Here is a 12,886-nt window from a genome sequence, read left to right on the forward strand (position 1 = left end):
ACGGCCTTGCTGACACCTTGATTTCAGCTCAATGAAACTTATTTTGGACTTCTGGACTTCAGAACTGTGAGAGAATCCATTTCCGTTGTTTTAAGCCATGATTTGTGGAAATTTATAAGAACAGCCATGGGAAACGAATACATGTGGTCAGATATAGTCTTTAGTAAAGACTAAAGCTCTATAATACTAATAGTCTACAGACCAACTTCTTTTTAAATAGAACTACACAAGTAGGGCACATTATATAAGACTGGATTCTCTTTCAAAACGCACGATTTTACTTTTTGCCTATATAAAACTTTTTTTTGTTGCTTTTGTACCTAATTTGTTCAGAATACACCCTTGTGAGAAAATACTGGAATTGTCCTCTGGTTCTTGCAATAATGTTTTCCATAATTTCCAAAGCTGTATAAATGTTAATTTTAAACATCTCAAGTAAGATGGCTCCATTAGACATTTTATCTAATGTTAATATTATGTTTCATTTTGTCTAGCCTATTACTCAGCACATATCCTAGAGAATGCCTTCTACGTGAAGGCAGGGAATTCCATCACTGCCATGTCCCCAACATCTACATTAGTGCCTGGCATACATAGTTTAAAAGTATTTGTTGAATCAATGTGCAATTTGTCTATTCATTCCTCTATCGCTGTTCCTTTCCAACTGTTTTAAAATAGCAAAATCCTTTTATGGAAAGAATTTATGTGGAACATTAACACATAAAAAGATAAAAGTAGTTCTGCTCTACTAAGTATTAATGAACGTGAAATACTGCTTACCTCTCTGTAACATATTATATATTAACACTGTAGTATATTCTACATTGTTACCATATTCATGAAAAATCTCCTAAATTTGGAGTTAAGAAAACATCTTTTTTATTTTAAACGAAATTTATACTTAGGATAAAAAGTCAGTTTGGGAGTTTTTTTGGGCTTTTGCTCATGAAATGGACAAAAGCACAGTAATAATACCAGAGTAACAGAATTAAGAATACCAGTTTCTTTAGAAACAAAACAGGAGCCAACGTTACTAAGAAGTTGTATTGAAACAGCCCTGGTTGGGACCCCCCATAACAGAGGCCTTGCAATGTCCCCAGGCTCAGCTTTCCTGGAACTATTGCTTAACGATAGATCATCGCCTGCTGAGCTCCCAGTCCCACCCAGTTCCATTTTAGAAAATTACCCTTAAACTGAAGACTGACATCCTTAGGCTTATGGATCACAATCTCAAAGGCCTACTAGGCTACTCCCATCTTTGTTCCTTGGTTGCTGACACCACTGGAGAATCCCATTGCCAGAGGGAAGCCTCCATGCAAACGCTGGTAGCTTCTGGAGGAAGGCCCCGATTTTCCCTTAAACACCCCAAGCCAGTCTGAGAATGTGAAGGCAGTTTTTGGAGGTGTTCACCCACTGTCTTCTCAGACCATTAGTGCTGATAATAAATGCTTCTTCTATAGCCCAACTCCTGTGAGCGGCGCCTGGCACTCCTGTGCCTGGCTGAGCGACTCAGGCAGCACGAGCCCCAGACTCGGTTGGCCTCTGGTTTCAGTATTAGAAATCTGTTTCCAGGCTTATTCACTAAGTAGGGGGATGCAAACAACAGCAGCTTTGGAATCTGATCTGGCAGAGTTCAAATCCTAGAGAGTCAATCACTGTATAACTTTGAGTGAATCTCACCTACAGTATGGCGATAATCCTAGTACCTACTTCAAAGGGCTATTGTGAGGATTAAATGAGATAATTACCAAGCATAGGATGTTACATTGTAAATATGGGGTAGTTACCGTGTTTCCCCGAAAATAAGACCTAGCCGATCAGCTCTAATGCGTCTTTTGGAGCAAAAATATAATTTTTATATTAATGATTTTTGCTCTAAAAGACGCATTAGAGCTGATTGTCCGGCTAGGTCTTATTTTCAGGGAAACATGGCATTAACTAAATGAAATGTCAAAGTTCCCTCGATACCCTAATTCTCCTTTTCCCTAAGATCTTAATGTTTAAATTGCTTTTGTTATCAAGTCCTTCACTTCAGGCTAATTACAACACTGATAGCAGCGTATGTGGGAAAATGGCAAGAAATGTAGAGGCCAAAGTTGCAGTTTTGAGTCAAATTCCTTATTTCAAAATGTGAATAATTTATTTTTTCTGCATCTCAGAGTTGGTATGATCAAATAACCGAGTAGGTGCCAATATGGGTGTTGACCATCACTTGCCTGTCTGCCACTTCTCTACCCCCATGCAATTCATTTCAAATTTCTAACTGGGTATGCTTGATGAGGACTCCTTTTCTTGTTCCTCAATCCATTTATAAATTGGTCTGTGGACAACAGGCATACTAGTCACTTTGGGGGTCCAGACGTCATTCCCTTTGCTAGGTTTCCTTTAGAAATTTTAATCATGATTATTCTTGAGTACATTCAAGCCCACATTTAAAATTTTTAGTCACACTGACCAGTGACTAGAACTGAAAAGGCAGCTTTTTATCTTTTCTCCTTAAAGAATGTAGAACAGAATAAACAAAAGTGGTTATCCAAACTGGAAATCCGTCCCTTTGAGGCAGGGAGTTCTCTTAAAGGTAAGAATAATTCTACAACAGCTGGTCAGTGATAGCTGTATTTATTACACCAAGATTGAATCCCACTCTCTTGGTGATCACACCCAGACTCATGGCTTTTAACACCATCTATGAAGATGACCCCAAGTTTTGGTCGCCAGCCCAGACCTCTGCTTCAAATTTCACTTTTATATACAACTGCCTACTTGACACTGCTAGTTGGATGTCTAATGGAGACCTCAAATAGTCCCAGACTGAGCTTCCCCCAAACCCACTCCTCCCACCGTGCTCTCCAACTGTGGCGAGTTGCACAGGCCGAAGACCTTGGAGTCATCCTTAAATCATCTTTCTCTCGTGTATCTCACATCTATTCAGTGAGCAATGTTAACTGGGTCAACCTTTAAAATAGAAACAAAATCCAACTACTTTTCACAGCCACCCTTGTCACGACTGTCTCTCACTTGGATTACTACCATTTGCTTCTAACTAGGCTCCCCCTGCAGTCTGTTCTGAACACCAAAGCCAGAGTGAGTCTGTTCAGATAGCATCACTTTTTTGCTGCAAACTTCTTTCCCAAGTAGAGGAAAAGCCCAAGTCCTTAAAATCACCTACCAGGCGGTCCATGGGCAGGCTCCCCACTACTCCCGGACCTACCCTTCCCTTCTCCGCGGCACCAGCCACACAGCTGCTGCTTAGTAAACCAGGCACACTCCCACCTCAGGATCTTTGTACTTATTCTCTCCACCTGCATGCTTTCCTCTCAATTTCAGGTCTCTGATCAGATATAACCATCTCTGTGAGCCCTTCCCTGCCCACCCTCCACCTGATCCTGGCACTGCTTCTTCCCATTTCCTTGCTTTACTTTCCCCCCTAATACTTACTATAATACACTTTAAATTTTACTTATTAATTTTGTTTTTATTACTGAGATTATAAACTCCACGAGGGCAGGCATTTTTTCACTGTTGTAGGATCAAAAACAGTCCCAACCAGAGTGATCGTTCAATAATTGTTGAAAAAATGCACGTGAAGTCATCACTCTCATTCCCATGTCCCCCTTTACTGAATGATTTTAATTAAAGTCACACAAAAGTACTTGGGGTGAAAATGAAAGCAAAAGACCACTAACACATTAGTTTGTCAACATGTAATGCCCTGGGTTTATTTTGTGAGAATTCTATCACAATTTTTCCAGGTGGGATTAAAAACCTTAAGGATAATGTATGCCATTGGACTGGGCATTCAGACTTCGGTACTGACAAAGCACTAGTAGTAGTCTGTTAAGTACCATTCTCTTCACAGAAGAGAGGTCAAATATTTCCAAAGGAAGGCACCCGATATTTGTGGTTCTGGCCTTGCAGCCTTCTGGAGAATCTTAAAAGGAAAAAAGCTGGCTGGCTGTTTTTAGAAACTGGAATGATGATACACGTACAGCAATTACTGCATTCTTCTCCCTTATATCCTTTTTGTAAGAACAAGTAAAGAATGAAGTCTTTTAAACAATTCGACAATAAAAAAGTACAATTTTTTTTTTGTGCTAAAAAAAGGGCAAGACAACATAAACTCCAGTTGTAAGGACTCCATTTGCATACTTGATTTAACACTTTTTGGTGTGGAAGGAAATGGGACTACGGGGCTGTTTGTAGAGCAGCAACATAACATTAGTGCTTTAAGTACCAGAAACTACCCACAGCTTTGTGGGCAAGTGGGGATGGGAAGATTCAAGAGACTTCATTTTTAGCTTGTTACTTGTCCTAATGATAGTAGACCAGGAAGATCCCCATTTAACAGTACATTCCCCATTTTTTAAAAACTGATGCCTTTTTTTTCTGTAAAATTCTGTATGTATGTCACCATTTTTTTTTCACGTGATACACAGAAAACTCAGGGACCCAGAGGGGAACCAAGTTATGTTATACCATTTACAAAATACCAAGGAGTCCACAGCTACCTAACACATTTACTACAGCACAGGAACCAATGAAGGTACAGTGTACAAAAAACTGTAAACACGGCACAATAAATAGATAAAACAGCAGGTTCCGCACCATGCACATGATGTGATGACACTTCATCTCTATACAATCTCACATCTCACACTCTTTGTTGCAATTTATTTCCCCCCCACCCCCCACCCCCAAGTGCAAAGCATCACAAATGAACATTTCTGTATTCAAGTAACGTATATACAAGGTATTACAAAGATGCAGTACTGTACAGATAATTGCTGTAGTCTTAATTACAGGTGTTGATTTTTTCCTATTAACAGTAAGAAAAATTGAAGCATGAGAGATGAGCACTGCTGTCAAGTCCCCACAGCTGCCACAGAAACGCATGTGCTGCATTCCATCATCCCTTGCATTCAAAATGCTACTGATGCATAGCACCTAATCAAGTCCCCAGGTTCCAGGCCCACTCCTGAGGAAGCTACGTCACCTCCATCGCTACTGTATTGTCTGCTATGTTGTTTAGTGCTGGCTTTTCTGATTCATGATTTTCCCTGTTGAAAAAATAAGTTCAATAAATTACTTTTCTGCAACCAATTTAACAAATCAAGACTATCTTCCCAATAAAAAGTTTATATATTTTTAATAATAGAAAGAAATTTATTTGACTCATTTGGGACAAGATGTCAAGTAGAGGAATATGAACCTTTAAGTTTATTATCAGGAATATACAATCAGAAGTCAGGTTTATCAATTCCAAGGTCAACTATATTCCTAACAGAATTGTAGTTAGCTTCCAAGCAACCTACATGTTAAAAACACATAAAAAATCCTTCAGTTTTATAGTTTATAGTTTCAATTTCCTCCTCTACTAAACCTTTCATGACAGTTTAAAAAAAGGAACAAATGTGACTGAGGTTCATTCACGTCAGGACTTGGAAGTCTGGTTGCGTGTGTGGAATTGGGTAGGACAGCTGTCGAGCTGGGGGTCAGAGGCCAGGGCCTTAGATGGTTCCAGCACCTAGACTCTGAGTGTGCTGGGAGAAGTCAGTTAAATTCTTTGGATCTCAGTTTCCTCATCTTTAAAACAAAGGGACTAAAAGAAGGAACATAAAAAGTTTTCCATGCACTGCAAGTGTTCCATGATTATACAATTCTCTAGTACTGCAAACCATGTATTTAAGAATTATAATTGCTTGATGAGCTATGACTAGACCCAGAATACTAATAAGAATGGATTAGTAATGAGCAGATAGTGACTGTTAAGTTCAGAAGCAGACAGGGATGCACAGGTTTGGAAACTAAAGGTTAGTCTGTTGCTACAAACCCTGCTCCTCCTCCTAGGCCCCCAACGGCTGAGGAAGTCTAATGCCTCCACACCATTCCAGCTCCAACTACTAACCTTTTCAAACCTCTAGACAAACTAGTTCACTTGTTAACCTCTGAACACATTTGTATTTCCCCAACTGTCTTCCTTGTTTCTCCCCAACGAAGATCAAATCTGATCTTATTTTGCAGAACATTCCCAGAACACTCCTGGTGTGAAAAGATGTTACCTTATATTGAAATTATAGCTGTAATCTATAATTAATTTGACACACATATAATGCTTTATGATACCTCTAGAATGATTTTCACCTATTATTTATTATTTACAATTAACATTATTTATCATACTTTTATGCTTATCTTCTAATTAAACTGAAAACTCCTTGTCTTTCTCTTTTTGCTTCCCCCATAGTCCTTTGTCAACAGCAGGATTTTAATTACCATTAATGTTTAAAACAGAATAGAACCTGAGCAAACACTCTAAACCGTCTACTGAAACCCAAGAAGACAAGTTAGCATAGAAAATAACAGCGTGACTTGCCACGAATACTATAAGCCACGAATACTATAAGCCTTTACATTATTAAGAGCAGCGTAGCACACTAGCCATGGGGAAGTCTATCATTTCTGTCTCCACAAGAAGCTGTGGGAGAAATCATAAACAAAAGAAGCATTCTAGAGAGAACTCCTTCCATCCAAAGGTGGAAGAAAAATGAGATAATTATAAGCTATTATACTAAGAAAATGATGCCCAAATCATATATGCAACATTCACTATACCACTTAGTTCAAATTCTCAACAATACTGAAATGCATTTATCTGTTTAGTTCTTGAAAAAATAAGGATTTCTCATCTATAAATTTTAATGTATAAAGAAAAGAGCAAAAACCCACAAAGAAATAAGTAGAGAGCAATGCCAGAGAATTAAAGTTAGATCTCGTATTTTTCAAACACTTTAGTCTTAAAGTAACTACTCACCTTGGGACTGAATCTACAGAAGATGAAGATGGAACCTTGGAAACTTGACAGTTTGCTGCGGCAGCCAGCTTTAAGGCAGACGATGGAACAGCACTTAAAGTCCTAGGTATATGTCGTGCATTTATGGGGGCAATCGAGTTTACAGTGGCAACTGATGAAGGTACAGTTAATCGAATGTTGTTCCCAATCAGAACCTGAGTTGTTGCAGAATTGGCAGCAGTTACTTGATGACTCAGTGCACTGTGGGAACTGGAAGTCTGTGTCATGTTTGAAGGCTGTAACAAAGTTGAACCTGCCGTTGATGGACTCGTATGTACAAGTGCTGTTGGTGTAGTACTACTGAGGTGTAAGCCCTTGTATACTCCTAGAGAAAAAGAAAGGAGCATCTAAACAATGTGCAGCTTGGCTGTTTATTCCAGATATGTGTTACAAACATTATCAAAACCATTTAAGTGTCTTAAACAACCTTACCTGAGGCTGGAAGGACGCCATTCACCCCAATTCCAAGCACCACATCATCCTTCATCTTGAATCCCATTAGTTGTTCTGATGTCACCAAAGCAGAAGCAGCAAATTGAGCACTAGCAGAATCCAAAGTCTTGGAAACAAAACCCTAAAAAGCAAATATAAAAATCTAATCAGCGTCACTTAGTCTCAGGTTAGTATTAAAGCTACACAGGTAGGGCAAAATCAATTTGAATATAAACAAAAGTGGCAAACCACTGATATATCTTTATCGCTTTTGATAGTCTTAAGTTTGAGAAATGTTCAAGTCATCTTATAACTCAAGGATTATGAATTGTGATCTTCACATGTAATAATATATAACATGGACAAGTCAATTACCAAAATAAACCTCCTATAATGTGGAAACAGTAAACCTCCAACACAAAAGTGTTGGACAAGAAATAAGCTAGTAAAACATTTCAGTGACTTACAAACACATATAATGAATAAATGAATAGGTAAACTTCTTTTACCTTACTTGCACACATATACACACATAACCAAAGGCACTTTTGGGATAGTAAGATAACTGTCCCTTTAGAATGGAAATAACAAAATATCGTATCGTAACTTAGCCTCGAAATTAGGAGGTCCTTGAATTATTTTAATGAAGTTTTCTTCCAAGATGCTTAGAGATTCAAATCTCTCAGCATTTATGCCTTAAATGTGTTTAAATGGCAAACACTGATCATGCTTTAGGTTTAAGAGATTTCTTCCAAAAAGAGGTTATTTTAGTATGATAATTTTTACTAAATTTTAACAGTAATTAAAATACCCAAGATAATGAGCTAGGTGTAGGCAGGGTTACATATTAAAGAGGTACATTCACAGACTACAGGTCAGACTTGAAGACAGGGTCTCCGTCTCATTTAATTATGCCTTTTAGTTTTACTTTTAAAAATAGGGAGCAGAGGCAACAGCTTCCATACTCACCTGTAATGTTCTTTCTAAACCCTGTATAGAATGGCTATGATGTAGATTCAGGCGAAAGCCACTTTTCTGCTGGTTAGATGCAAGGTTCTATGACAACAGTTGGTAATTAGAGATGAACTCTGGTGGGAAACAATGAGGGATAATCATAAGACAGACAAATCCCTCACCTGTGAAGTGTTGGTGGAGGAATTACTATTTGCTTGCTGTTGCTGAATTTGTGCAAGCTGCTGTTTCTGCATTAGAGCCAGTTGCTGTTGATGTTGCTGGTATTGTTCGGCTGTAAATGCTGAACATAAAACGAGGAAACACTTTGTAATAATGCACAGATATCATATACATATTACAACATGAAAGTACATTTCAGCATGAACAAAATGTGTGCAGAACTAAAGTATTTGACAAAAGCTCAAGGTCCTGCTAAAGGTCCTTTTCAAATGAAACTTTCAGCATTTTTTCAACCCACGTTTAAGAAGAGTGGCTTGAGTCGAAAGAAAAACAAAATTAAACTTCCTGAGTTAAACATAGGAAAGAGAAGTGCTCACTTCCCAAGTTGCAGAACCGTTATTTTTGTAAGCTGCGACACTTGTGCCAGACAGTGTTAAAAAGGTAATACCAGCTTTTTCATCCACATATTTGGAATTCAACTTTGCACTGAGCTTGAGAAGAAATCTGATAATTACCATTTGGTTTCTCGTTTACTCTATTACTGCCCCAATGCAGTCAGATGACCCCTAACAGTTCTGTGTATAAATACTAACTGTTCCACATACTTTCTAATTTTAATCGTTAAAAACATTTCCTCTGTATGAAATATATTAAGGTTGTCGTTTTATTACTTTTTTTTTTTTTTTTTTTTAAAAAAAACCCATCGTTTAACAGGAAGAAAAGAGGCTCCAAATTTAAGGTTAATTAATTTTCCCCACCCAATTAACCCACCTGGAAAAAATCCAGTCAATAAGAACGGAGTTGTTTATGTTGATTTACTGTACAGAATGATGTCTGAGGAAAGACACTGTGTTATGCTACTTATGTTTGTCTATGGAGAGCTCAGTTCTAAAAAAAACAAACAAAAAAATGTTCATTTATTACCCCCCAAAAAGTGTGTGCAGTTTTTAAAAAGGAAACCTGTTTCTTTTTTTTGCCAATTAAAAAAAGGAAAAATATAAAAAGCACATACAATTACAACATCTGACCTTAAAGGCTTCTTTAAGAAGCCTGTGATGTTTGGGTAAGAATTATTTCAAAACAAACAAAAAAAAGTTATCATGCATCCCTAGGTACCAGGGAATCTACAAGTCATGCAAATTTCCTCAATCTCAAGTTTAATGTTTTCAAAATACTGCCACCTAATTTGTTGTTGTCTTTAATTGCATTTTGATAATTTAGTTAGAATATCACTTCATCAAGTTTTGTAACTTTCACTTATAACTCATGAAGTATCTATCAGGATACTGCTTCCACCTTATACAACTACAAAATGTTTAGGTAGAAATTTTGTATTTTGGATGAATCAGAAAATCATGAACTAATATTTAAGAAAACCTCAGAAGTTAGTATCTATACAGGCTCTTATATTGAGTTGAGCTTTAGTTTCTGTGCTGCAAGAACAAAAAAATATTCTTGTTGGGAAAATTCTATTGATTTTTAAATTTTTGTGTTAAAAATCTGTTGAGTTGGTATCTGTTCTTTTATGAGATTCTTTTCCTATGTTTGAATCTTCAAATCTGATTTCTGTAGGGAAGACTTTTATTGATAATAGAATAATCCCTAAATGTTGACAAAAAGTAACTTTCCGTCAACATGATGGAAATGTCCATATAACAGAAATATGTTGAATCAGAATTTGAAAAAAATCTACAAAATTTAATGCAGCACTGAAAGAATGTTTATGATTCACATAATATTTATATTTAAACAAATCCATAAGTAATTATCTAAACCTAAAGATCCTTAATTTATTAGTTTTGCTAATACATTTTTGAGGTTTATACTTTAATTTCCCAAGTTTGAGGGAATTGCCTAAGTCTTGAATTTCCTAATAGAGGATTCTCATTCTCTCTCTCTCTCTCTCTCTCTCTCTCTCTCTCTCTCTCTCTCTATATATATATATATATATATATATATATATATTTATAAAGGACCATTTCTGGAAGGTCAGGTAATTACAGATTGAGGAAATAACTAATTTAGCATTCACTGAAGACCTGTATAAAAAACTCAATTTATATGAATGGAAATATTCTGTTGTAGAACTTTGCTGGTGTTTGTGTGTTTTAATAAAAAAAAATTAACAATAATAATTTAGAAATTGATTAAATAAAGGTTCCAAGTATTTTTGCCCTATTTAAATCAACATTTTAATCCTTGGTCTCTGAGGGTCTTATGAATTTCACTTTTTAACAACTGTTAACTTCACCCTAATACAGATTTAGGAATAAAAACGCACCCAACATTTTAAATCACTAATACTCATCAAGATTTTAGGGAGACTATGAGATCTTGTTCCCCAGCACGTCATCAGTTTGGCTCAAATAAACTCTCATAAAAATTAAAAAAGATTTTAGATCACTGTGGTAGCCTATTTCTTAGATATCTCTAGAGTCTAGTCATAAAATTTTCCCTAGACGTTTTTGATAAATGATCGAGAAGAAATGTACAGAGCAACATATAAGCTGGAAGTGACGGTACTTAGTATGTTCATTGAAAATATGAAAGATCAAATTATGTGATCACTGTAGTCCTTTTCAGCCATGAGATGCTAAGATTTTATATTTTTTCTAAGAAATAAAATTCCAATAAAAAAGGCTTATCAATGAAAGGAAAGCTTGGTAAGGTAGTAAACTGGGGCAAGTACAACCTGAATTGAGTTTTACATTATTAATTATAAAGAAAACCAAGAATAACTCAGATGCTATTATAATTCAAAGTCTAACCAAATGCTAAGTGAAAATAAACATAAAATGACCTAAATCTCTTATTTCCCTAAATCTCTATTAAGGTAGAAAGTTTTTAGGTTGTATGTCTACATCTAGATATCGTGTGTTAGTTAAGTTTGCAATTCATGCAAAGATGGACAAGATGGGTTTTGTGGACAGATGACCAAACCTAGAATCAGAATCATTTCACAGAACCAAAAAATTTTAAATCAGGAGGGATCCTCGGTGATTTCCTCCTACAACCTCATAATAGAGATGAAAAAACTCACATGAGGTCACAAAGATATTTACTAGTGGAAGGGGGACAGAACACCACCCTGAAACTTGTGAGATTTTTAAATATAAAAACAAATAGACAAAAGTTTATTTTAGATTTAGTATTTTTAAATTAGAAATAATCAAACTTTTTATGTACGAAGAGTTTGAACCAAGTTATTAAAAAAATCTCATATATACAGCACCTAACAAACATTAATCTAGGCCGTGGAAGAGTCACGTGAGGGACACGCTTAAAAGCTGAGAACACGGAGGAGCATGACAGGACTCTGAATATTTCAAGGACACTACCATGTTGGAGATCAAGGAAACTTATTCAATGTGCTTCCAAAGGCAAAACAGGAACCAGAAGATTTAAATTTACGGAGGCAGCTTTTGTTCAATATATGGACAAACTTCTAAACAAGATTCCTAACTGGAGAATCATCTGATTAAGAAAGTTGTTGAATTGTCCTCACAAGAGGTGTCTAGACAGAGGTAAGAAACTTCTGTTTGGTAGCTTCTTATAATTCTCTGAGGTAGGACTTTTGATGAAATATTCTGAGATTTTACAAGTCCCCTTCTTATACAAGGATATTAGCACGTGGCACACCAGCACCTGGCATAGCTGACAGCTCAGGCTGCTGCCCTTTAGGTCACATTCCTATAGCTGAAGCAGATCAACTGAAATGATCAAAGAAGTGCAGGTGGGGTGGGTGACAGGTACTTAGGAAAAAACAATTTAAAAATTCAGTTGAGAAGATGGATTCTAGATTACCAAAATGTGTATTTTGTACACAAACAAACAAAGCTCCCTACAAACGCAAACACCTATTTTAAAAACCACACCTCAATTAGAAATTTTTTTGAGCAGTAAAAAGGCAGGGGATTATTTTAGTACAGGAAAAAGGGTTAACTTTAAAGAAATAAATATAAAGTGAAAGGACTCCAGACAATATTAAAGTATGACCCCTTAATCAGTAAACTTGAATTGATAGGTTTGATGGAAGCTTATGAGCATTTATCAGCCATCCAGAAATCCAATCTGAAAACAGAAGTTTAGTAATTCACTTGATGGCAAAACATGACAGAACCTGAATTCATTTGACTCCAAATGACTTGAACATGAGATTGCTTGTGGTCAAACCTATTTAGTGAGAATATTCTTGCCTTCACTATAAAACCGTACAACCATTAATATATTTTACTCCAGGTGCTACTCCAGACTCTGCTGATGATGTAATTCTGAATTTTGAAACACATTTGGATAAGGATTAAGGACCTGCAGCTTTACAAAATCCAACAATGAAAATATTCAGTGCTCAAATCCAGAGTTCCTTTTCTATGGTGAGATTAAAATTTTATGTTACAAACTGAAGTAAACTGCACTAAGCTACAGATATTGAGACTAACATTCTAGCTACATATTTCCTATTCACTTGCG

At 36.4% G+C, this 12,886-nt stretch overlaps 1 protein-coding gene across 3 annotated transcripts in view; it reads right to left on the minus strand.

The window, feature by feature from the left end:
• Positions 1-3,693: 3,693 nt before the first annotated feature.
• The window catches only part of EPC1 (enhancer of polycomb 1), an 86,222-nt gene continuing 77,029 nt past the window's right edge, over positions 3,694-12,886 (minus strand). For 2 of the 3 annotated variants that reach the window (XM_019731488.2, XM_019731485.2), the window contains exons 11-15: positions 8,419-8,537; positions 8,252-8,338; positions 7,283-7,424; positions 6,812-7,175; positions 3,694-5,057 (exon numbers count right to left, since the gene is read on the minus strand). In XM_019731488.2, the coding sequence (XP_019587047.1) occupies positions 4,985-5,057; positions 6,812-7,175; positions 7,283-7,424; positions 8,252-8,338; positions 8,419-8,537 (785 nt within the window). In that variant the 3' untranslated portion in view covers positions 3,694-4,984. The remainder of the gene's footprint in view (positions 5,058-6,811; positions 7,176-7,282; positions 7,425-8,251; positions 8,339-8,418; positions 8,538-12,886) is intronic. The other variant, XM_019731486.2, reaches the window with a different exon arrangement.

Source organism: Rhinolophus sinicus, chromosome 1, assembly GCF_057876585.1.
Source record: "Rhinolophus sinicus isolate RSI-liver-muscle chromosome 1, RSI-T2T, whole genome shotgun sequence".
Lineage (NCBI taxonomy): Eukaryota > Metazoa > Chordata > Mammalia > Chiroptera > Rhinolophidae > Rhinolophus > Rhinolophus sinicus.